At 44.5% G+C, this 24,116-nt stretch overlaps 1 protein-coding gene across 1 annotated transcript; it reads left to right on the top strand.

Annotated features, from left to right (window-relative positions):
* Positions 1-456: 456 nt before the first annotated feature.
* Positions 457-18,358, top strand: LOC148535473 (pleckstrin homology-like domain family A member 2). Its single transcript, XM_088462650.1, has 2 exons — positions 457-1,547; positions 17,816-18,358. The coding sequence occupies exon 1, from the start codon at positions 1,108-1,110 to the stop codon at positions 1,513-1,515; it is 408 nt and encodes a 135-aa protein (XP_088318776.1). The 5' UTR covers positions 457-1,107; the 3' UTR covers positions 1,516-1,547; positions 17,816-18,358.
* The last annotated feature ends 5,758 nt before the right edge of the window (positions 18,359-24,116 follow it).

Genomic DNA, 24,116 nt, shown 5'->3' with positions numbered 1-24,116 from the left:
CCAGTGACACTGACAGCACCTTGTACTCTTCATTCTCATCTATATTGGATCAGAACTGGGGTACACAATAACTGCCCCCACTGCTTGCCCCGTACATTTTAATGTGTGAACGCCATGCAAGCGACGCATTCAGATTACACTTGTTTTCTTTACACATGATTTTATAGGAATGTCAATAAACTTATGTAGGTTCATTCACCCTTTTCACATTAATCCTGATGCACAAAGTCATTAGAATGAATTTAAAACCATTACCTACACACATGTATTTCTCCATCAATAGTATCTCCCACCTCTACAGATAACTGCTTATACACTGATCTGTTTCATGGCCTATGCTAAGACTTCTTGTCAATAGGCTCTAATAGAGTTAATCCTCTGTATTTTTTTTTCCTGCAGCCTGTGCCTTCCAGAAAGGAGGAGCCAGCATTCTCTCTCAGTCAGGGAATAGCTACAGTCATCTTATTAGACTGGGCAGAGTGATTCTTGCAGCTGCATTAGTGAGAGCGTCTACCTAACGAGTGTTCAGTTCCTCCCAAAAGCCTGGGGCATTCATGGGGAGAGAGGAGTCCCAGGTCCATCCTGCATGCATACAGCCTCCTCTCGGTGTACACAAACAGTTCCTCAGTTTGCCTTGGAAAAGGAAGATCTGAAAACTACATTCACTGCACTCCTGGACTGTCATATGAATGGTTCCCTGTGATACTGTCACTGGAACACTGTACAGCCCATCCACTGCCACTGTCCTTTCAAAAACAGTGACGAAGAATAGGCTTGGGAAAAGAGGGATATCATCTGCAACAGAACTACTTTAAAGATCAGTGTTCAGTTCAGAAAAGACGTCTGCAAAAGAAAAGTCCAATCAACTTCAACTAGTGGTGACAATTTTATTTATTTTTATTGAAAAAAACCCCAAAACTTATTTTTTTATTATTTTATGACCAGATGACCAAGTTCTAAGATGGGCGTAACACAGTATTAAGTCGAGGCTTCAAAATTTGGATTTTCTTTTTGTTAATTCTTTTTGGAACATATGACGTACCCAAGTCAGTTTTTTACAGAAGAGAGTTGTTAGATCTAAACAGAAGGTCTCGGACATAGGGACTGATGAATCGGTCTGGGATGGCCTCGTCTGTGGCGATTAAAGAGGGCGACCTGGAGAAGCGCAGCGACAGCTTTCTTCAGCTATGGAAGAAGAGAAGGTGTGTGCTGACCGCCGAGGCTTTGCATTTGTACGCAGACTCTCGGAAGCGTGGGAAGGCCAAAGTCCTCCGCTTCGATTCTCTGGCCAAGCTGGAGTGCGTGGAGAGGAAAGGGGAGCGGGTCTACTTCACCCTGGTCACAATGGAAGGACGGGAGATAGACTTTCGCTGCAGGGAACGCAGCCGTTGGAATGCAGAAATCACCCTGGCCTTGGTGGGCTTCCAGAACAGTAGAGCCGTGCAAGAGCTCAGAGAGCGCAAGGAAAACCAGGCCCGGGATTCAGGGGACCGTTTAAGAAGCTGGGGTCCATGATTGAGCCATTGTTGAAATAAAAGAGTTCTACGGTAAGTCATGGGCAGTTATATAGATCATAGGTTTCGATTTATGTATTTCATAGCACATTTACAATGCTAACTAAAAACATTTACAACACTTTAATGAAGTGGTTTCAAACATTAGTACTAACAAAATGGAATTACTATTTTGCGGTACCCCCTATCCCCCCCCCAAAAAAAAAAAAAAAAAAAAAAATTAGTGCCATTTGTCTGCATTTTTCTGTTTCACTGAGAGCAACTGTTACAAGAATATAACCAAAAACAAAGGTGTTACTCCATCTGGCGGGTAGCACAATGTCTTCTGCGTTCCGCGACGCTGTCTTTGCTTTCGCTGGAGCGAGCTTCTCTGTACAGGCGTTAGTGAGGAAGCCTTCCCTGGACCCTGGCGGGCATGGGGTGACTCTCCAGACTGGGTGACAGGTAAGTAGTGTACATAATTAATATTTACATTACGAAACTCCATTTAAAATATAGGGTCTCATTTATCATCGAGTGATATTCTTGTTATCACTCGCTACTAATCTTAAATGGTGCTCCAACCAATCAGCTCCTAACTGTCATGTGTTCGAAAAATGACAGTTAGGAGCTGATTGGTTGGAGCATCATTTATGATTAGTAACGAGTGATAACAAGAATATCACTCGATGATAAATGTGAGCCTTAATTTTCCATTTTGGGTGGATTAATATATTAAGTATATGCTTGTAATGCTTCGATTTGGACAAATATATTTTTCTTTTTAGTTATACATTTTTTTTGGCAAGTCTAGACAAGCCTAGCGTACAGAAGAAAACTTTTTTCTTTCACTCTAATATTGGTGCTGCATTTGAATGTCAGTAGCTGCAGTGTCAATGAAATGAGAGCTGTGGTATGTGAGAGTGGTGCAAAGTATGTTGTTATGTACTTGCAATTGAGTTCTTAGCATGAGATACAGTAATCTGTTTTAATCCACTGTGCTGTTTATCCCCGTCAGTGGGGTTAGCGTTGCGGGGCTTTGTTCTGTAGGCTTAGCATTGCTCAATCAGCTAAAGGGCAGCATCTCCCGTCAGTGGTATTTGAATAATTTTCCCTCTCACATGCGATTTCACAATTACGGCTTGAGCTTTGGAGATTTATTTTACATAATTGATAGGGAACAGAAAGTCAGGCCAAACCGGATCACAAGACTACAGGACGGGTTGCGCTGCCTCAGTGTGCTTCTCATGACAAAGGTTTTGAAACCTGCACCATGTTTTATCTCCATTGTTTGGGTTTTTTTTTCAAGGTTTTTCTCAAATTCCATGTCAACGTTGGTTGCCAAGGTGACTAAAACCAGTGGCTTCTGGGTATTGTTTCATGCCATTAAGCCATTTTCTACAAGGTTCTGGCACTTTGTCACGGATGTTAAAATCAACCTTAGTGTCAAAAAGCCTTGGTTAATGTTTTTTTCTTTTTAATTAATTAATTTTTTTTTACAGAAATTTAAACTAAAATAATTGTAAATTCTTAGATCGACTTGTAATTAAGTTTATAGAACAAATTAAATAAACAAAATGTACCCTATGGGGGTACTGTTAACGCGGTCAAACAATGACAGATCCTCTTATCAACCAACATCATATTGCGCTGGTCAATTGTCTTTTTGTGCTCATACACCAATGCAGTTTGGTTAGATCTAAAATTACCTAATGGGGAATACAGTCCATCATAAGACATGGGACAGATAAGACATTTATCACCATCATTTATGATTTCACTGTGATAGAATTTTCAGAAGTAGAGAACACAAGTGAATATAAAATAAACTCCTATGCAGTGGCTGTGAGGGGCTGTGAGGCTGCAGCCTCCCCAGTAAAATCCGCCACTTCAGTCAGCCAGTGCAGTCCGTAACTGCACAGGCTACACTGTGACTGGAGGTGGCTTCCTATTGGAAGCGCCACCTGCCAGTCACGCACAGGACAGGCAGCCCCAGGGGGAGGTTTCTCCTCCCCCTGGAATTGCCAGTCTGGGCTGCTATAAGCAGAGTGTGGCTTCCAGTGGAAGCCGCTGCTCTGCCTTTCGGGCATCCCTACAAGGCTTCTCTTGGTAGCAGCCCCAAGAAGCTGGTCTAGTGTTATGCGCAAGTCTCGGTGCCTGACATTCATTGTGCAGGGGCCAGGATCAGAAGCAACCCCCTCAGGTAAGAGGGTAGGAGCCGCTGCTGCTCCTATGCTAATACAACCCAATCTCCTAGGCCAATTACAACCCAATTCCTAGTGTTGCCGTTAGCAAGTCACACATACAGTGCTCGTACGTGTGGGGTTTGGGCATCTGAAAACCTAAAAGCAATAAAAAAGAAAGAGGCAAATCAGACCACTGACAAAATAATTCACAGTAGCTAGAAGAACTGTAGCTCTAAAGGTCCCATACTGTACCCAAAGTATGGCCCCAATAAATTGTGCAATATATTCCGGACTGCGAGCCAGTGACCTGACAGCAAAAAGAAAGTCAACCCAAATCAATATCTGAACTTGTATGCCCTGTCCTGACTAGTATCTAGGGCTAGAGTGATTATAGAAGAGCCCAGAGTGATCCTATCATTTAGCTTAGCATGTCACAGAAATTATCCGTCTTATGGGCGTGTGACGGAAGTGGTTGCGATCTCAGATGCACTATTTTGCACATTGGAGGCCACACTCTGATGGAGAATTTGCACCCAGCATGGGGATGGTGCAAGGTTCAACGGTGTGACCGATGGTTGTGTCTAAAGATGCACCAAGCTGTATTTTAGCATGTAAATACACAGATAGTGGGCGTCTCAGCCCTTGCACGTTCAGATGCACGGCTGTACACCAGGGAAGGGCTTGTCCCGGTATTAGCATAAGGTCGCAGGCGGGAATACAGCAAAAGGCGCACACATGGGCACAGCTACGTCTGATTGAGAATCAGCCCCATTGCCTTCAGTTGATGCAGTTAGGATTGATGCTTGTAGGCAAAGCCGTAGAGAGTGGTGCCGGGCACAGGTACTGTAGGGGCGTGGTCTAATCACGCAGGTATGGTCATACCTCTTACAACAAAAAGTAAAGCAGCATGTGCTGGGCTGGGAAGAAATGCTGCTGCCGCTGACAGGTAATTGAAGGCGAGGGGAAGGGAGGCGGCGGACTAGGGCCCCTCCAACAAGCACGGACCCGGGTAATTGGTACCAGCCGCCCTCCCTCTCTGCGCCCCTGCTTGTAGGCCGTGGATATTGGGGTTTTGGCTTTAACTGTTTGGTGCATTTCATAAACAATGAGCTGCTGTTTTCAAGTCTGTTAATTTATTTTGCAGCAGATTCACTCAGAGGCGCTGCCCCAATAAAAACTCAAGTGCACCAACTCTTCTCTGCAGGTTCAAAACTCTCCTTATCTGAGGGGTTTTGTTAGCAGAGAGTTGTGGTTTATTTTTCTACTTAGCAAAATCAACGTCGCCACTCCCTGCCAAGGTGCTTGTAGGATGGCAAAAAGTGCCACATTACCACTGATAGGCAAGAAAGAGTAGGAACCTGATTTTATTTCGCATTAAAAGGTTTGGGATCCATTGCTGTGGAAGTGCAGTACTAAGAATGCTTTCATTTCTATGCAGAACACTTACAAAGGAACCATTAATATTAGGATGAGGTGGGTTTAAATAAGCAAAAAGCAGTAATCTAATAGGCTTTAAGAAAAAAAAGATATTATTCATGCATGTTCATCTACTATAAAACTTATTTACAAACCCTAAAAGTTAGAGATTTAGGGGCCTATTTATTAAAATTAGGGCTCAGTTCCCCTAACTGACGCATATCATTTTTTTCCCCAAGGCACTATATCATGGGGCAGATGCTGAGGGTTGGGCTTCGATTACAGCCTATACCAGAGTGTAAAGTAATAGGTAAATCAACCACTTTAATTCTGGTTTCGGACCTACAACAGCAGACGCCAACACAAATGGCCTTAGCTTTCAGGGGCAAGCTCTGTACCACTAACCTTTTCAGCTTGGTAAAATGGACATTTTCGCAGGGGGCTGCTTCTGCGAATCTTCAGAAAGGGGCTGCAGCTGATACTGTATCTCCAATATCTGTTGATGTGTCCCCTTCTTATAGTAAAATAAAGTATAGTATGGGACAGGGCCGTAGCTAGGGTAGTGCGGCCGGTGCCATCACACAGGGCACCACAGGTCAGGGGGCGCTGTTTGGGCCTATCAAATTTCTGTTTATTATCATTCTTGCTTGTAGCTTCCTCTTATTTCACCCCCAGCATCTCCTGGCCTCTCCTATCTCTTCCCTGGCCCTTCCCCTTGAAGCCATGGCCCTTTTTTGGGTGCATTATGTCCCTTTGAAAAATGAGGGGGGCGCCAATGCTTTTTCTGGCACAGGGCACCAAAAAGTCTAGTTACGGCTCTGATATGGGACCCTCCAGCATGCAGTTATCTCCCCACATATCTGGGCTGTGTACCGCTGCCCTATACGGTGGCATATGATTGGTTTGTGCCATCATCTATGTTAGTGAATACTGTACACTTGTTAGTATTCTGCCACCTATCCTTGCTAATAGCTGCAGTGTTCTCCCCAGGCTCTTTTTTGCGGGTGCACCACCCGGCAAGAAGCAGCCTACCACCCGGCACTTTGGAACCCTGCAAGCGGGGATAGTATCTGGGAGCTATATAAAAAGGACCAGATCCTACAGACTTTGCAGCTTTTTCATAATCCAACAACGGGGCCTTTAATGAGAAGAGGAGAAGTAATATATAAAATGTTATTTCAAGTTTAAATCATTATAAGGTCAGGGTTTAAAACATTTTATTATTGCGAACTCCCCCACCCGGCTACTTGTTGATGCCACCCGGCTGGAAAAATTTTCTGGGGGGAAGACTAAGCTGGATCAGTGTACTGACTCCGACTCCTTTCTAACAGATATGGGGACTTTTTTTTACACCAAGTGCTGCTGTTACTGGCATTTCCATGCCGTTATTACAGCGGCACGTCATCGCACACAACACACATAATTGAATCACCTTGTAAACAAATAATAAAATGGTGGCCATCAACATTTTAGTTGGTCTTAGTGCTTTTTCCTTTTTAAAGTGTAAGATATGGTTATCTGCCTTCCATCAGATGTTCACTTGAATGGTAATGATGAATGTGCCATATAAACTTATAAAGTCTGTCTAAATTGAAAGAGCAATAACAGCTCTTACCCATACTTGCCGACATTCAGCTCCCTCCTTCCGGGAGGGAGCTGAATTTCTGCGTAATGACGACAGGGCAATATTCTATCTCCATAGCAACAGACTCTTTTCAGTACCCTACACAGTGTTGTCTCTGGTCTCCATCTTATCCATGGTTGCCTAACACCTGTTTCTGGAACACAATGTAATCATTTTATTATGGTGACATAAATGGTGCACTAAATCCTTTACTGCTCTATCTACAAAGATGCAGCCCACGATATGTTGCCATAAGACTCTGCTTTATATTGGTTCCATTTGTCTAAAACCCCTGATATTTATGTTGGCCTGAGGTCTAAACACAGCAGAGTCAGCCATTTTGTGTACTGAGCCAGTATTCAGCCTATTGATCCACTATGAACTAGCAACAACATGGATGAGGGGAAGACGTACCAAGAACTCTAAAGAGTGTAGAAGTGGGCAAATGGTGAAGTTGCCTATAGTAACCAATCAGCTGCTAGCTAGCATTTATCAAGTAGATTCTATAAAATGATAGGTCAAAGCTGATTGGTTGCTATAGGCAACGTCCCCACTCGTTCACTTTTCCACTCTATGGAAAGCTTGATACATGTCCCCCTGAGACATGAAGCACGGAGTGCATCATTCCCCTTGTGAGTTAGGTGATAGTGTGCAATCTTATACATTTTGGTGATGATAATAATAATTATTCAGTCCATAAAATGGCTGACTCCATTGTCTGTACTTGTACACTTTATTAACAGTTACTTTCCAGCAGCTCATGTAATAAAGATCTGTTGCCATGACAAAATGGTTGACGTTTACTCCTTTCTTAATAAAACTCTTAGCTGTCTGCTGGCAAAATATACAGTATATATGTTTTTTTTTTAATGGAATTGCAATGTTATGGAATATTGATAGCTACCGTTTGCGAGGATTGGCACATTTGCACAACTATACATCTCCTAGTTACTATATCAAAATCCCCCCCACCCTTCTAATATACAAAACTGTACAATGCAAAATCAAAAGGCCTCGTCGCAGGGGGGACAAGTGACTGCGAAATGTCAATTTCTATTGCAGGGCACACAGGGCTAAAAAAGTATAAGGACCACTGATACCTCTGATTACACACAAGGTATTTGAATGTACTATGATGGTGCCGGGCCTAATGACGTAAAAGCCCAGGCCAGCCCCAGGAAGTAGCCAACACATACTTGCCTACACTCCCAGAAGTCTTGGGAGGCTCCCGATATTTCGGGTAACCCCCTGCACTCCCAGAAGTGTAGGCAGATCTCCCACAACCTGCCCACTTCCTAGTGAAGCGGGCAGGATGGGGAGATTTAATGGAAATTTGCAGGTCCGTAGGGAAGGGGAGGAGCTAAATGATGCAAATTGCATTGTTTAGCTCCGCTCCCTCATAGACCGGCGAATTGAGGACTTTCCCGGGAAAGGGGCAGGGCCTAATTATATCGAACAGTCCGGCCCCGCCCCCTGGACCGACCTGCAGCAGGCTGCTCTTGGAAAGGATTTAGGGGTCTATTGACTAAGCAGTGTTAGGAGACAGAGTGAAAAGTGATAAGGTGCCAGCCAATCAGCTCCCAACTGCCATCTCACAGGCTGTGTTTGAAAAATGACAGTTGGGAGCTGATTGGCTGGCACCTTATCACTTTTCACTATGTCTCCTAACACTGCTTAGTAAATAGACCCCTTAATCAAAGTTGGTAAGTATGAGCCAACAGCAAAGCCCAGAGAGGGGATGAAAAAAGTAGGCAAGTATGACCAGAGACGCTGAGCTGCAACTTTTAACTACACAGGAATTAAACACTCATGAAAGTCGCAGAAGTGCATCGTGGCACTTCTTACACAGTTTGAGACACGGTTGCACACAGATGTAGAAATGTCGCACATCAAATTAATCAGTGTAATTTAGCAAAGTAGTTTTCGCAAATAAGACGCACATTTTTAGCGAGAAAAATTATCTGCGCAGCCAAGTCGCCCAGGACCTGGCACGCCGAGAGGGGCTTTTTGCCGCAATTTGAGCAACAGTGTATGAGAACACATCCATATTAAGTAGGGGTGAGCGGGTTCGGATTTCTGAAATCCGAACCCCCCCCGAGCCCCCCCGATCCGAGGCAGATCCGAGTCAGGCTCGACTTTTCCCGCCTGACTCGGATCTGAAATCGAGGCAAAACGTCATCATCCCGCCTTCGAGTCTCGCGGGTTTTGGAACCTATATAAGGTACCCGCGTCGGCGCCATTTTCTCACTCGGCTGTGGACAGTGAAGAGGGAGGGTGGGAGTTAGGGCTGGCTGGGCTGTGTAGTGTAGTGTAGTGTAGTGCAGAGTAATGTGCTGTGCTGTGCTGCTGTTGTCCACTACTTCAAAGTCCATAGGGGCTGGCTGTGTTGTGCTGTGCTGCTGTTGTTAATAGGGGCTGTGTCCACTACTTCAAAGTCCATAGGGGCTGGTTGGACTGTGTTGTGCAGTCAGTTCTCCATAGGGGCTGTGTCCACTCCAAAGTCCTGTGCAGTGTCCCAGTCCTAAAGGGGTGCTGTAGTGTTGTCCAGGGGGTGCTCTGTCCATCAGGGGTGCTCCCCCCAAGTGCTAAAAAAATAATATTTTTTGTGTGTTTGTGAATTGTGTGCGCAGTAGCCGCACGTGCATCAACAAAGTAGTGCCAAGCGTGCGCCTGTGTCATAAGTAAAGGGCCGGCTGGCTTGACCGTTAAAGGGTGCTGTAACCCCCAAAGTACACTCCAGTCCAAACCAAAAAAAAATTTATTTTCTGTGTTTGTGAATTGTGTGCGCAGTAGCCGCACGTGCATCAACAAAGTAGTGCCAAGCGTGCGCCTGTGTCATAAGTAAAGGGCCGGCTGGCTTGACCGTTAAAGGGTGCTGTAACCCCCAAAGTACACTCCAGCCCAAACCAAAAAAAAATATATTTTCTGTGTTTGTGAATTGTGTGCGCAGTAGCCGCACGTGCATCAACAAAGTAGTGCCAAGCGTGCGCCTGTGTCATAAGTAAAGGGCCGGCTGGCTTGACCGTTAAAGGGTGCTGTAACCCCCAAAGTACACTCCAGTCCAAACCAAAAAAATATATATTTTCTGTGTTTGTGAATTGTGTGCGCAGTAGCCGCACGTGCATCAACAAAGTAGTGCCAAGCGTGCGCCTGTGTCATAAGTAAAGGGTCGGCTGGCTTGACCATTAAAGGGTGCTGTAACTCCCAAAGTACACTCCAGTCCAAACCAAAAAAAAAATAATTTTCTGTGTTTGTGAATTGTGTGCGCAGTAGCCGCACGTGCATCAACAAAGTAGTGCCAAGCGTGCGCCTGTGTCATAAGTAAAGGGCCGGCTGGCTTGACCATTAAAGGGTGCTGTAACCCCCAAAGTACACTCCAGTCCAAACCAAAAAAAAAATATTTTCTGTGTTTGTGAATTGTGTGCGCAGTAGCCGCTCGTGCATCAACAAAGTAGTGCCAAGCGTGCGCCTGTGTCATAAGTAAAGGGCCGGCTGGCTTGACCGTTAAAGGGTGCTGTAACCCCCAAAGTACACTCCAGTCCAAACCAAAAAAAAATAATTTTCTGTGTTTGTGAATTGTGTGCGCAGTAGCCGCACGTGCATCAACAAAGTAGTGCCAAGCGTGCGCCTGTGTCCCATAAGTAAAGAGCCGGCTGGCTCATTTCTTAAAGGGTGGTGTAACCCACAAAGTGCACTACTCTCCAGCAAAAATAAAAAAATATTTTCTGTGTTTGTGTGCGCTTTAGCCGCACGTATATATCAATATAACATAAATGGAGGACCAAACTTTCTCCGATAAAAATAAAATAGGGAAAGATCAAGAACCACTTCCTCCTAGTGCTATTGCTGCTGCTGGGAGTTGTTCATCATCCCAGAGAGGAAGTAGGAACATCACTACTTTTACTAAACAATTGACCCTCCAACAGTCCCTAGCGATGAGGATGAAGTACGACAGCAGTCATCCTGAAGCAAAACGTATAACTGAGGCCTTGACTGCTATGTTGGTGTTAGACGTGCGTCCGGTATCCACCATTAGTGCAGTGGGATTTAGACAATTGATGGAGGTAGTGTGTCCCCGGTTCCAAATCCCGTCTAGATTCCACCTGCATCCTCAAAGCAGCAGCGACAAGCGTGCGTCTGTCTGTTAAAGGGTGGTGACACCCTCAAAGTGTGCTACACAAACAATAAAAATATTGTTCTTTTTTTTTCTGTCTTTGTGAAATGTGTGGGCTGTAGCCGCACCTGCATCCTTAAAGCAGCAGCGACAAGCGTGCGTCTGTCTGTTAAAGGGTGGTGACACCCTCAAAGTGTGCTACACAAACAATAAAAATATTCTTCTTTTTTTTTCTGTCTTTGTGAATTGTGTGGGCTGTAGCCGCACTTGCATCCTCAAAGTAGCAGCGACAAGTGTGCGTCTGTCTGTTAAAGGGTGGTGTAACCCTCAAAGTGCTCCAAAAAATAAAAAACTATTTTTTTAATGTGTTTGTGACTTGTGTGCGATGTAGCCGCACGTGCATCAACATAGTAGCAGCGCCAAGCGTGCGCCTGTGTCATAAGTCAAGGGCTGGTTTGGACATCTGGTCCGGACTGAAGGACGTGCCAACTATTTATGACAAGTCTACTGTCATTGCATATGATACTGTCCTCAAAGCAGCAGCGACAAGCGTGCGTCTGTCTGTTAAAGTGTGGTGACACCCTAAAAGTGTGCTACACAAACAATAAAAATATTGTTCTTTTTTTTTTGGTCTTTGTGAAATGTGTGGGCTGTAGCCGCACCTGCATCCTTAAAGCAGCAGCGACAAGCATGCGTCTGTCTGTTAAAGGGTGGTGACACCCTCAAAGTGTGCTACACAAACAATAAAAATCTTCTTCTTCTTTCTGTCTTTGTGAATTGTGTGGGCTGTAGCCGCACTTGCATCCTCAAAGCAGCAGCGACAAGCGTGCGTCTGTCTGTTAAAGGGTGGTGTAACCCTCAAAGTGCGCTCCACAAACAATAAAAATATTCTTTTTTTTTTTTCTGTCTTTGTGAATTGTGTGGGCTGTAGCCGCACTTGCATCCTCAAAGCAGCAGCGACAAGCGTGCGTCTGTCTGTTAAAGGATTACATCGGTGACAGCATCCAAGTAGGCATGTCAGACAGTCCGTACCTGTACTGGCAGGAAAAAGAAGCAATTTGGAGGTCCCTGTACAAACTGGCTCTATTTTACCTGAGTTGCCCCCCCTCCAGTGTGTACTCCGAAAGAGTGTTTAGTGCAGCCGGGAACCTTGTCAGCGAAAGGCGTAGGAGGTTGCTTCCACAAAATGTGGAGAAGATGATGTTCATAAAATGAATTATCAACTCTTCCAGGGAGACCAGCCTCCAGAATGTACAGAGGGACCTGTGGTTCCAGCGGGGACGAATTAATACTCTGTGAGGATGAGGATGTTCACACTGCAGAGGGTGAGGAATCGGTGGATGAGGAGGATGAGGATGACATCTTGCCTCCGTAGAGCCAGTTTGTGCAGGGCCAGATTAATTGCCAGCTTGTTTTGTGGGGGCCCAAACGAACCAATCATTTCATCCACAGTTGTGTGGCAGACCCTGGCGCTGAAATGATTGGTTTGTTAAAGTGTGCATGTCCTGTTTATACAACATAAGGGTGGGTGGGAGGGCCCAAGGACAATTCCATCTTGCACCTCTTTTTTTTCTTTGCATTATGTACAGTTTGGGGCCTAGTTTTTCAAACTGCCATCCTGTCTGCCACTGCAGTTTCACGCCTAGATGGGTCACGTGTTTGTGCCGCCCACTCGTGTCGCTTAGCATAGTCATCCAGCTACCTCGGTGCAACCTTTTGGACATAAAAACACTATTGTGAGGTGTGAGGTGTTCAGAATAGACTGGAAATGAGTGGAAATTAAGGTTATTGAGGTTAATAATAGCATAGGAGCAGAAAAACCTACAAATTCTGTGATTTTAGCTGTTTTTATGCTTTTTAAAAAAAAAATACAGATCCAAAACACAAAACCCAGAACCCAAAACACGGAAGGGTGGTTTTGGCAAAACCAATCCAGATCCAAAACACGAAGAAAGATCCAGATCCAAAACCAAAACACGAAAAGTGGCCGGTGCACACCCCTAATATTAAGTGAATATTTATAGTTGTTTACATCAATTTTTGGAGAAAATGTCCCTAAATAGCTAGTCAGGTTAGACAGCGCATAGCAACATAGGGCAGAATCTGCTGGGATACAGAGGTATTTACTCAGGAATGTTGACTAATCAGCAGTTACAGGCAGAGCAGAGAGCAGGATCAGTGTCTGGCCCGGAGGCAGGACAGGCCCGGACATGCTGGGTGCTCCTGAGCCAATACAGTGTAACAGATGCAATCGGAGCTCCTAAACATTTTTACTAGCACATTTGTCTTTTTTGCCCATTGTTGGGGATGTGTAATCCATTCCGCTGGTGACTGGTGGTGACAGGAACCACGTTATTACTGTGGGAAAGCCACAAGGTAACATTTGTGACTTTAATGTGTACAAAGAAACAACACTCTCTATAAATGCTCAGTGTTCCTGGGACAACTGAAACAAGTGACCAACAATACATAGTACAAATAATTATTATAACAACAAACCATACAATGTGATCATATTATAATTAACCATTACATAATAAAACACAGTGGGCCTGATGCTGAATCTCGCACCAGCGGGAACGTGGACGGATCTCGTGGGTATTTGCACATCACTACACATGTGCTATAAAAGGAAATCACTGACTGCGCATGCACTGGACCATACGTGCCCACACGGGCAATGGGGGCAGTAACTGTGTGGCGACCATGTGGAAGCACGTGTGTGTGTCACATCATCGGTCACCTGTAACGCCCACTTTACTGGGGAAGTGGGCGACCGCGGCTGGGGTAGACTTGGCCTCCTTTCCAGGCGACCGAGAGCGTCACCCGATTTGCAGGAGCCCTTGTGGGAGAGTAGGCAAAGTGTATATACTATATATATATATATATTAATATATATATATATACACACACATTTTATTTAATATGTTTATTGTGTTTGTGTTTTGCTAGGTACTGTAGCTTCATTTATTTTTTTTAGGCTTATTTGAATCCTAGCACAATTCCTAATAAACCGTAATATTAAGGTAACTGGGACAGGTGGGACAGTCACATGGACGGAAGGCTTGTGTAGTGAGGGGAGAGTTACAGTGAGTAGGGGATGAGACAGGCTCCCAGCACTCAGACCCATCTCCATGTGTGCCTCCCCAGCAATTGACCTCACCGCACGTCACTGCCGCGCACTGCCTGTAGTGCACAGCCCCTCCCCCCTAAGCACCCATAATCCAACACTTCCATTGCCCCTTGGGAATTCCGCCAATGCCTCGGATGCCATCTTCTCTATCAGGCAGGGAGTGTGGTGATGCCTGTAACATCATAGCATAGTGGTACGCCACCAATAATACCCTTTTCAGACATACCGAGAATCCCGTGAATTTGGCCTGCCTCAGCCAAATTCCCGGGTTGCCGCGTATGTCTGAAAGGTACCTACCCGGGAACACATTCCCGGGTAGCCGACACTTCAATCGACCAGGGAATTTCCCGGGACTTAAGTCCCGGGAAATTACCCTGCTTATGTCTGAATGGTGCCACCCGGGAACTTACTATTCCCGGGCTGCACCAAGCAGCTTTTACATTGAGTTGGCAGCGCAGAGTGCCCTGTAGGACGCTCAGCGCTGCCGCTCACCACCCCCCCACTTATTTGAATTCTAGCACAATTCCTATTGTACATTACAGTACACTATTAGAGCAGCATTTACTCTGAGTGGTGGGAGAGGTATCTTTCCCTACGTGTGAGTGAGGTTGTACATTATTAATCTGTGTACTGTTAAAATAGAGGAGACAAAAATATAGCTGTCGGGAAGAGCGATAAATTGCTACTCTCCGTACTAACTGACGCGGTTTGTCTATTTCCCCACAGCTCAGTCCCTGCAGTATTCTGTATGCAGCTTCCACCTTACAATATGGTGGGCACAAACCGTAATATTAAGGTAACTGGGACAGGTGGGACAGTCACATGGACGGAAGGCTTGTGTAGTTAGGGGAGAATTACAGTGAGTAGGGGGTGAGACAGGCTCCCAGCACTCAGACCCATCTCCATGTCTGCCTCCCCAGCAATTGACCTCACCGCACGTCACTGCCGCGCACTGCCTGTAGTGCACAGCCCCTCCCCCCTCAGCGCCCATAAGCCAACGCTTCCATTGCCCCTTGGGAATTCCGCCACTGCCTCGGATATCATCTTCTCTATCAGGCAGGGAGTGTGGTGGTGCCACGCTGTAACATCATAGCATAGTGGTACACCACCAAATAATTACTGACATGGAGCAACGGCACCCGGCAGCCGCTCCTCCATGTTAGCAGCCGGCGCTCAATATGGGGGGACTGCAGGGGAAAACAAACACACTGAACAAGTAACGTTATGTCCTTTTAGGGCTTTAGGTAGTTCCATCTGAGTAGAGCAGCACTATAATGTTTATACAATTGTATAAATGAGGAATATCACAAAGATTACGCCGCCGGATGACAAGCACCTCTGCAAGACTTACCTATTACTCCTCTGCATGCCGTGTTTTCTGTGGGAAGCAACAGGTTAGAAATTGATGAATGACCTCTCAGTGCCGCCATGGACAACGTAGGGTTAATGAGCTCCTCTGGAGGCAGCTTGCTTAATAGATCTGGGTTTTGTTAACACTAATCCACTGTGTAATACATTCTGAGCAGCCCTCAGTAATGATTCCCTCCTTGACACAGACACAACTTATACAATCAACAGGCCCTGGCAGTATATAAATCCGGGATAATGACTCTGACAGGCCGATAAAGCAAACTGATGAGGAACACAAACGGAATTAAGCCAGAACCCTGAATTGCAGACCAACATCTCAGATAAATGATTTCTGTACAAATATATGAATATTCTAATTTCTGTTTAATGCTTGGTTTGGGGCCTGTCTAACAGCCACATCTTCCCGCACGGTGCTAGGGGTGATTACTCAATGTGGCTACACACTGACAGCGGGATTGGGGCCTGTTTGTGGTGTCAGGAGATAATTGTAGACACAAGCTAATAGAGGTAATCTCTGTCATTATCCTCTGACCACATTTACCAACATGCCCTATAATGATCCGATAGATCTCTAGCTGCAGAGCCTGCAATGCAGGGACGCGATGACACATTTTGCAGCTGTTCCAACATTGTGAATGTTTTACCAGAGTGTGATGAAGGGGGTTGTGGAACAGCTGTGGGGCTGGGGCCATCTGGGATGAAAGGTGAAACTACTCAGGAAGGCTACAGGGGCTGATAACCCAATTGGTGGCCATCAAGCAGTCCCTTTAGCTCTCATTATAGCAGCAGCTAATGCAGCCGTGACTGCTTCTTTTAACACTGCCTCACTGTTCCTTTATACCGCAGCCGATTTGCATATTAAGATGCACCATTGGGTGCACCATCGAACTTTGCACCAGCCCTATTGAGACGCAAAATCTCCATCTGAACACGGGCGCCAAAATCAGTGGAACTGTGGAAAAAGCTGCAGTCGTTGGCTGTAACCCACCTGCGCACTGGGTTGGACTGGCCCACAGGGGTACAGGGAAAATCCCCAGTGGGCCCCATCCCCCTCTTCTAGGTGTCAAGTTTCAGACCTGAAATTAAAGATTGTTACTCTATTACACAGTCAGTTACCAGGTAGAGCAGGACCACTGATCAACATGGGACTTGGTTCCCTTCTATAGAAACTACACCAAGATATGCCTAATGGTTAGCCATACGTATGTGGTGGCTGGCCACACCTCTTCTGTTGGATGATCACATCCCTTAAGCATGGGCCCCTACCACTGATTCCCCCAGTGGGCCCTTCACGCACCAGTCCAACACTGCCTGCATGTCTAGCTAGTCACCTCATTTACTACCCAGGAATGGCCACTGAAATGGCCTTTCTCTACATCCAAATTCGAACTGCGGCTTTCGAAGGTAACTATCGGGACACATGCTCGGACTGCGTCCACCTCTCAATCAGGTCCAGTATATGGGATCCCTTCCATCATATTCAGCCACAAATACCAGAGTGCAAGCTTAGGAAATTAGGGTTTGCCACTGCTGGTTAATGGTTTTGATGGCGGAGGTTCAATAGTTTTCCTCCATTGATGGCAGAGATGTAGATATTATTTTTTTTCCTAGTGCATGGCTCAGATCTGCAGAACTAGTCCTCTTAACCTTAAAGCTGGATACACACTGGGCGGTATATCGGCCGTTCAATCGAAAGGCCGATATATTGAGAGCAGGTCAGCGGGTTCATTCCCCGAATATGTCTGTGAACGACCTAGATTGTAAGCTCCTAGAAGCAGGGTCCTCCTCCCCACTGTCTCACAGCTCTTTTCTCTAGCACTTCTAAGACAGCCTTCACCTTCCCAGCTGTATTGTGTATGGAGAATTGTGATGCTAATTGTTACTTGTGCTCTGTTTATAATTTGGTTACTGTATTGTAATGTAATGTCCTGTGTACCCTTTACTGTATGTACGGCGCTGCGGACCTCTTGCGGCGCCCTATGAATAAAATGTAATAATAATAACAGTCATATCGCATCTGCTCTGCAGCACAGCAGATGGACGATTTATCTGCGGATATATTGGCGCATCTTGCTGTGTGTACGGGCAGTTAGCCGAACAACCGTACACTTGCTGCAGGGAGCGCCGCTGATTGACATCTCAGTTGGGCGGACAAATTCAAATACCTGCCCAGTTGTGATGTCAGTGCTGACACGTTGAGTGATCAATCGGTAAGTGTGTATAGCTTACCTGACCGGCCCCTCTGTCGGCATGATGGCAGGGAGATCTGATCTTAACAGACCTTCTGGCATAATCTCTGTGATTGTGGCTCTTAAAATGAATGGTGAAACTGCAGGGCACCAGCCCTCACCATACCCATACAATACCCTTCAATAAAAAAAGATCTGATACAATATAGCAAATTAAAGAAAATCATATACACTTCTAAAGCAAATGCTTATTACATTTTTTTGGTTTTTTTTCTCTCTTGTTTTGCAGGTTTTTTTCTTCCATCTGATGGTATTCAGACCAATCGGCTACTTCCTTCTGGCTTTTCTTCTATTTTTGGGGTGGTCAGTATGAAGAGGACAGTTGCCAAGACACTGAGGCTTGAGTTGAATCTATGGGCAGTTATGGCAAAGGAGGCATCTTGCAGGAGACCCTACTGTGTCCAGGTTAAGAAGACATGAACTTGGGATACTCTAAACTCTTCATCAGGAGTGAACAAAATGTCTTCACTTCTCTTACTGTAAACACTTACCTTCATTGTAAAGGAGATAAGTACGTACATAACCTGTGTTCCTGCAACACTGAAATCACGCCACGGCCAGAAGGTGCCGCTATAGGCTTGGCTTTTCCTTCTCTCCAGTCAGCTATGTTTTGAGGAAAGTGGCTTTTTCTTTACGTTATAGCGAGCACTGAGTGGGCGCAGGTGCATCCCCCAACCTAGTTACTTCACTGTTGCCCTTTATTTTATTTTTTTCCTTTTTAACCTTTTTGAAATATGTGAGCGAGACTTGTCTTTTATGTGACTTTGAAATAAAAAAAGAAAAATATTCAAAATATCATTTGAAATTGATCAGAGATACCATGGATATTCGTAAATTACATGATTTGTTGAGCAGAATATCTACGATTCAGTTATACAGTCTACCTACAGTGATGCTACTGTACTAACAGATTGGTAACCACTGATTTATCAACAAATTAAGTGTGTGCTTAGTACTACAATAAACCAAAAAAATAGGGGTCTTCTAGAAAATATGGGCTCCTTGCTTATCCAAGCCACTCCATTTACTAACGCGTTTCACCTGTTCAAACTCGTTAGTGATGAAAAACAAGAGTTGTAGAAATGTAGTAATGCATGCTTTTGGTTAGTTTTGAAATAGCGATATTTCCTAGCGCATCATCCATGATATCAGATGGCACCCTTTATTTAATAACAAACGGTAATGATAACTTACCGTTCGTATATGTAAAATAAATTCCCCCAGACACTGGCATCAGTTAAACAGCGCTCACAAGCGCTGAGGTCCCGTCAGGCAGCTCCGGCATCCAGGGAGTTACCCATAATACTTTGCGGCCGCTGTGTGTGATCAGCCCAAGGTTTTCATGGCGTTCTAGCTGTGAAACTGCGCATGCGCTGGATTTAATCCTCTGATGCGCATGTGCAAGACTACAGGTCTGAGGAACAAAAATATTGTCCGCGCTACCTGCATAAGAAAAATAGCGCTGAGAAGAGCTTTATACATCAGCGCTCGCACCGGGCATTTGTGTTTTACTACATACTCGTTAAAAAATGAAAAATAATGCAGTGCACATTAAAGATTAATATCACTGCTAGTGAAACTCATTAGTAAATGGAGCCCTAAGATCTAATACAATGGTGGCAATCATATTGTTTGACAGGGGCTTTACATGTGGTCCTAAGTGCCACGGGGAGCAAAACATTAACTATTTGGACAGCTATTAGATTGCTTTAGGCACATTGGGGGTCATTTACCAAAGTTTGGATATACACAGCCCCAGTTTAATTACGAGTGATATGCTTGTTATCACGCGTTACTAATCTTAAATGGTGCTTCAACCAATCAGCTTCGGGCTATTTTCAAACACAGGGGCCTATTCATCAACACTAAAATAACGTTTTTAAGGACATTTTCCTTAAATAACGTTATTTTGGTATTCATGTAGCCACTTAGCACAGGAGATATCACAGATAGCTCCTTGCTAAGTTCCCCTGCGTTCATTTCCACATCCCCATACATTAGTATGGGGATGTGGAAATTGTGGTATTCATCAAATTCCGAAAATTATCAATTTTCGGAATTTGATGCAGTTACTATTCGCCACTGTGAGGTGGCGAATAGCAGGTGAAACTTACCTGTATCCGCGTGTGCAGGTCCCCCGACGAGTCCCTCTGGCGCTCTGCTCCGTCCTCAGGCTCCGGAGGCTGGTCGGAGATGTGTGCTCCCCAGCAGAGCACAAGAAAGTTTAGACAAAAAAAAAAAAAAAGTTTTTTTTTTTTTTTTTCTAATCTGTCATGTGGTCTGCTGGGAAACCACATGACAGACCAGCAGGACGGAGCCGGAGTCTGCAGGTAAGTCGGGGAGGGGGGAGGTGAGCGGTGGGGGGGGAGGGTCAGGGGGGGTACACAAACTTAACGCATCTGTAGGCAGTGCTGCGCATGCGCTGGTTTTACAGATGTAACAGCGCATGCGCAGCACTGTTTCCAGATGCGATAAGGTAGTGTAGGCGGGGAAAAGTATCTATTTCCCGAAAAGCTGTCATCGCAAAAATGACAGCTTTTCGGAATAGATACTTATGGAGAGGTGGAATGATGAATTCCACCTATAATTAGGTAGAACTCCATGCGAGTTCTAAAGCTAATTATCACCAGAGAATTTTTGGGTTTAATGAATAGGCCCCACAGCCTGTAAAATGACAGTTATGCTGGGTACACAACGGCCAATATATATCGTGGGCGCGTCTGAGAGTGTGTACCAGCGATATATCTGTGAACGACATTGTTCACAGACATATCGCGTTGGCTGTGCAGCACAGCCGATGGCCGATATATCTGCAGATCGCCCGTACACTTGCGACAAAGGCTGCCGGTGACTGACATCACAACTGGGCAGGCACATGTATGCCCGGCAGATCATGTACTCAGCTTGAGGAGCTGATTGGTTAGTAGTTTCTCTCTCTCCAAGGTTTGATAAATCTCTGTCATTATAAGTTTAGCATGACCTTCACTGCAGTGAGGGTGTCTTTAACAATCTAACATAGTTGCCTACACTGAGCAGACATTCCATTATTACTGTTATAATTGAGTCTATATGCAGTCATGATGAAGGGGCAGCCATTTTGTAGCCTATTCCTGGAAATGCCATCTATAAATACACTATGAACCATTGAGATCACTCATGAAGTCAATGGACCCTTGTTCTTTGTTATTGAAAATGGCTGCGTCCATTCAATTTAGGAATCATTTATACTTTAGTGACAAATGGTTTTCACCTCAGACTCTGCTGCTGATGTCACCAGACCACTTGGAGGTTGTATGGTCTTTGAAATTTGCATTAACACAAGATGACAAAAGTTACAGGACCTCTTTATCCATGAAGACAGAGGGCAATATTTACTAAGTGGCGGGTTCTAAACCCCGGGGGTTTGGTGGCGGTTTCTAAATAACAGTCCTGTTCTATTCTAAAATTTGTTTTGACGGCGGTTTTGGCCATAGTAAATCTTTGGATAACCAAACCGCCGCGGTTTAGAACCCTCCGCTTAGTAAATTTTGCCCAGAAGCTGTTGACAACCAATAATTTCCTGTTACAAAGAAGAGTTCCATTATGAGTAACTCCATAGTCCTAAACTTCACCTTACGGACGGGCAAGCAAAATTTTCCAGAGCTTGGTCCCGGTAACCCATGACATCTACAGATGGCATTGCCTAATTGAAGTCTATGGCCCTCTTTTCTGAGATTTCACTGCGGCTCGCGCATGCGTAGAAGGAAATAAACCCGAAAAATCCCAGACCGCAAAGCACAGCATTTATCGGAAGAGCTGTCCTTCGCTTAAACGTTCATGCATACGGCATTACTAAACAAGGGTATGCATGCGATTAGTGTCAGAAAGCATCGCATTGATGCACCCCTCCTATGTCTTTTAAGAGGGTTGGATTAAGGTTTGTTAGGCCCACAGGGCAACTGACTGCAGAGGACCCAACCAATAAAATTGTCAATAGGATATACTGGCGCAGGTGTTAAAAAACGTAATACTCCCAGCACCATAAAATGTGTTGTGCGCCTCAAATTCACATTAAGCTACACAGAAACCCCAGTTCACATATGTTACAGGGACTCCACACTGGTGATGTAGTTATGTGGGGGGGGGCACCTTAATATGTGGGGAACCCTGGGTAGCCATTGTTATCTATACTGCTGTTAATCTGGCACTGTCTTTTTGATGAGCAACTAATATATTGCTGGCGTAGCTTTGTTGTTTGGTTTTAGCATCCGCTTTTGCTCAGTACTCAATCAGATGAGAACATTGAAACATAAAACTTCCAATAGATCAAGAGGTTACTGTTGTTTTATTAGAAACCATAAAATATAGTATATTGCGCTTAGGCTTGGCAAGCATCAGCACACTTAAGTCCATCTGCACCAATGCAAAAGATTTACTAGGTTACCCAGATAATGAGGTTTCAAGAGTAATACACAGTATGAGGCAATACTAATTTTTCATTTACAGTTATAAGCTCGGATAATTACATTCCCCGTAAGTGTTATAGAGGGAAGTAAGCGCCGTGTCTCAGAAGAAAAAGTCGCAACAGGTGTTGAACTGGATTTAAATTAATGAGCTGCATCACACTTACACCTCCGGTTTTACTTCATAATTTCAACATCATAAATAAAGCTGGCAGATTTCAATTTGGCGTTATCTCAGCTACTTTGCTGTGTCAGTGCTGCAGATAACAGGGCTGGCACACAGACAAGCTGGATAGCCAGTTATTTATTACAGGTGTGACACACAGACAGAAATAGCCACCCCTGGGAATTTCACATGCAGATAGCAAATTGTATTACCTATTATTTTCCACAGGGGAAGCAGCAATGTGAGTTCTGAAGCAATAAAACTCACAAGGAATTGGTAACATTACGGTATAAAAAAAAAAGGGCAGAGAGTCATGAGTGGTCCTTGGTCCCCCTCCTCCTAAAAAAAACCACTGATAAGAAAGTAAAGACTGTCTACGTGCAGTGGCGCAGATAGAAATTGAGGGCAGGGACTATTTAGCACCAGAGGTGCTGTGGAACTATACATCCCAGCATGCCCTGCCATTGTTTTGCTATTAGGGCATGCTAGGGAGTGTAGTTCCACAGCATCTGGAGAGCCATATGTTCCATATCTCATATTTAGCTCATGCTTAGATCTGATCCCCCTCCCTCCCCCCTGCAGTGTAGGCAGTGAGCACAAGCTGCACATAGGCTGGAGATTATATATATATATATATATATATATATATATATATATACACACACACATACAGTATATATAACTTCCACTCCTATTGTTTAGAAAGTTAAGCTTTTTATTCGGTCATTTTAAAGATTGGTTTAATTGGTTGAGGACTGGCCTTTCAAAAAATAAACAAAAAAAGTCTTGTTAGAAGGAACATTACATTGTTTAAAGACCCTGCTAAGTAACTTCAAACATGAGCAGAAAACTTTCCAAGTTCACTGGGAGAATTCACAGAGTTATAAATTATACTGTATACAAATCCAGGAGAATGGGTGTGGATAGGCCAAGGTTGTTCCCAGCTACATATTGGGATGGCTTCCAATCAATAGATCTACAGTAAAAAAGTCAACAGTGTCTAGGTAGACAGGTCAACGCTTTTTTTGGTGTTAGGCTCTAGAAGGGACAGTTAGGGTTAGGCACCAGGAGGGTGGGTTAGTGTGAAGATGAGGGTTAGAAAACAAACACATGACAACCTTTTGTAGTCGTCAACCAACTGCCTGTCTACCAGTTGGTGTCGACATTTTTACTGTAGATCTTTTAATCCACACCCATTGGGCTATTACACACACACAACGGTATTGTCCAGACATGTAAAAAAAAAAGTTATTTTTGTTTCCCGTGGATCAGTGACTTTCACAAGCAACGTGTTACTGCCGTGTGTTTGATTCTCTTCAATCTTTAAAAGTGAATACTGGCAGTGGTTATCACAGCTGTAACACGGTGACCGTGCCATGTTTGTGCAGTGTGAAAGCCCCAATGTATTTGTAACTTCCACTGATCTTAAGCCGAAAAAAAAAACAAAAAAAATTTTTTTTTTACCGGACGGTCAATACAGTTGTGTGTAGCAGCTCATCGTTAATAAATAATAATCAGGATACAGGACAAGATCTTGCACTGTTGATTTAAACATCAAGGCCAAAGTGCTTACACATTATGCAATCCATACTGCCTGTTCTTACATGTAAATTTTGTTTTATTATATCTACCATTGCATCTTATTTATTTTTTTACACCTTGTTGTAATGTTTTGTGCATGTTTTCTAGTCTATTTATGCTTCTCATTCATTTAATATTTTTCCCAAAAGTGCATAGGGGACGCATTCCACAACATAGGCGGGCTGGAGAAGGATCCAGTGATGCATGCTGCCCCTGGGAAGCTTCGCTGCTGTGATAGCCGGCTGAGCTTACAAATGGAGAAGCCTGTAAGCGATCTACTTCCAAGACCCCCTGCAGCCACCTGTGCCTCTGCTAACCTCTTATCAGTGACCTGTCTAGGT

Source organism: Taudactylus pleione, unplaced genomic scaffold, assembly GCF_031769625.1.
Source record: "Taudactylus pleione unplaced genomic scaffold, aTauple2 ptg000051l, whole genome shotgun sequence".
Lineage (NCBI taxonomy): Eukaryota > Metazoa > Chordata > Amphibia > Anura > Myobatrachidae > Taudactylus > Taudactylus pleione.
The sequence above is the reverse complement of the archived record's forward strand: the minus strand, read 5'-3'. Positions and strand labels throughout refer to the sequence as shown.

Excerpts from the sequence above, each read along its gene's own strand:
- LOC148535473 (XM_088462650.1), top strand. The coding sequence starts at position 1,108 with ATGAATCGGTCTGGGATGGCCTCGTCTGTGGCGATTAAAGAGGGCGAC.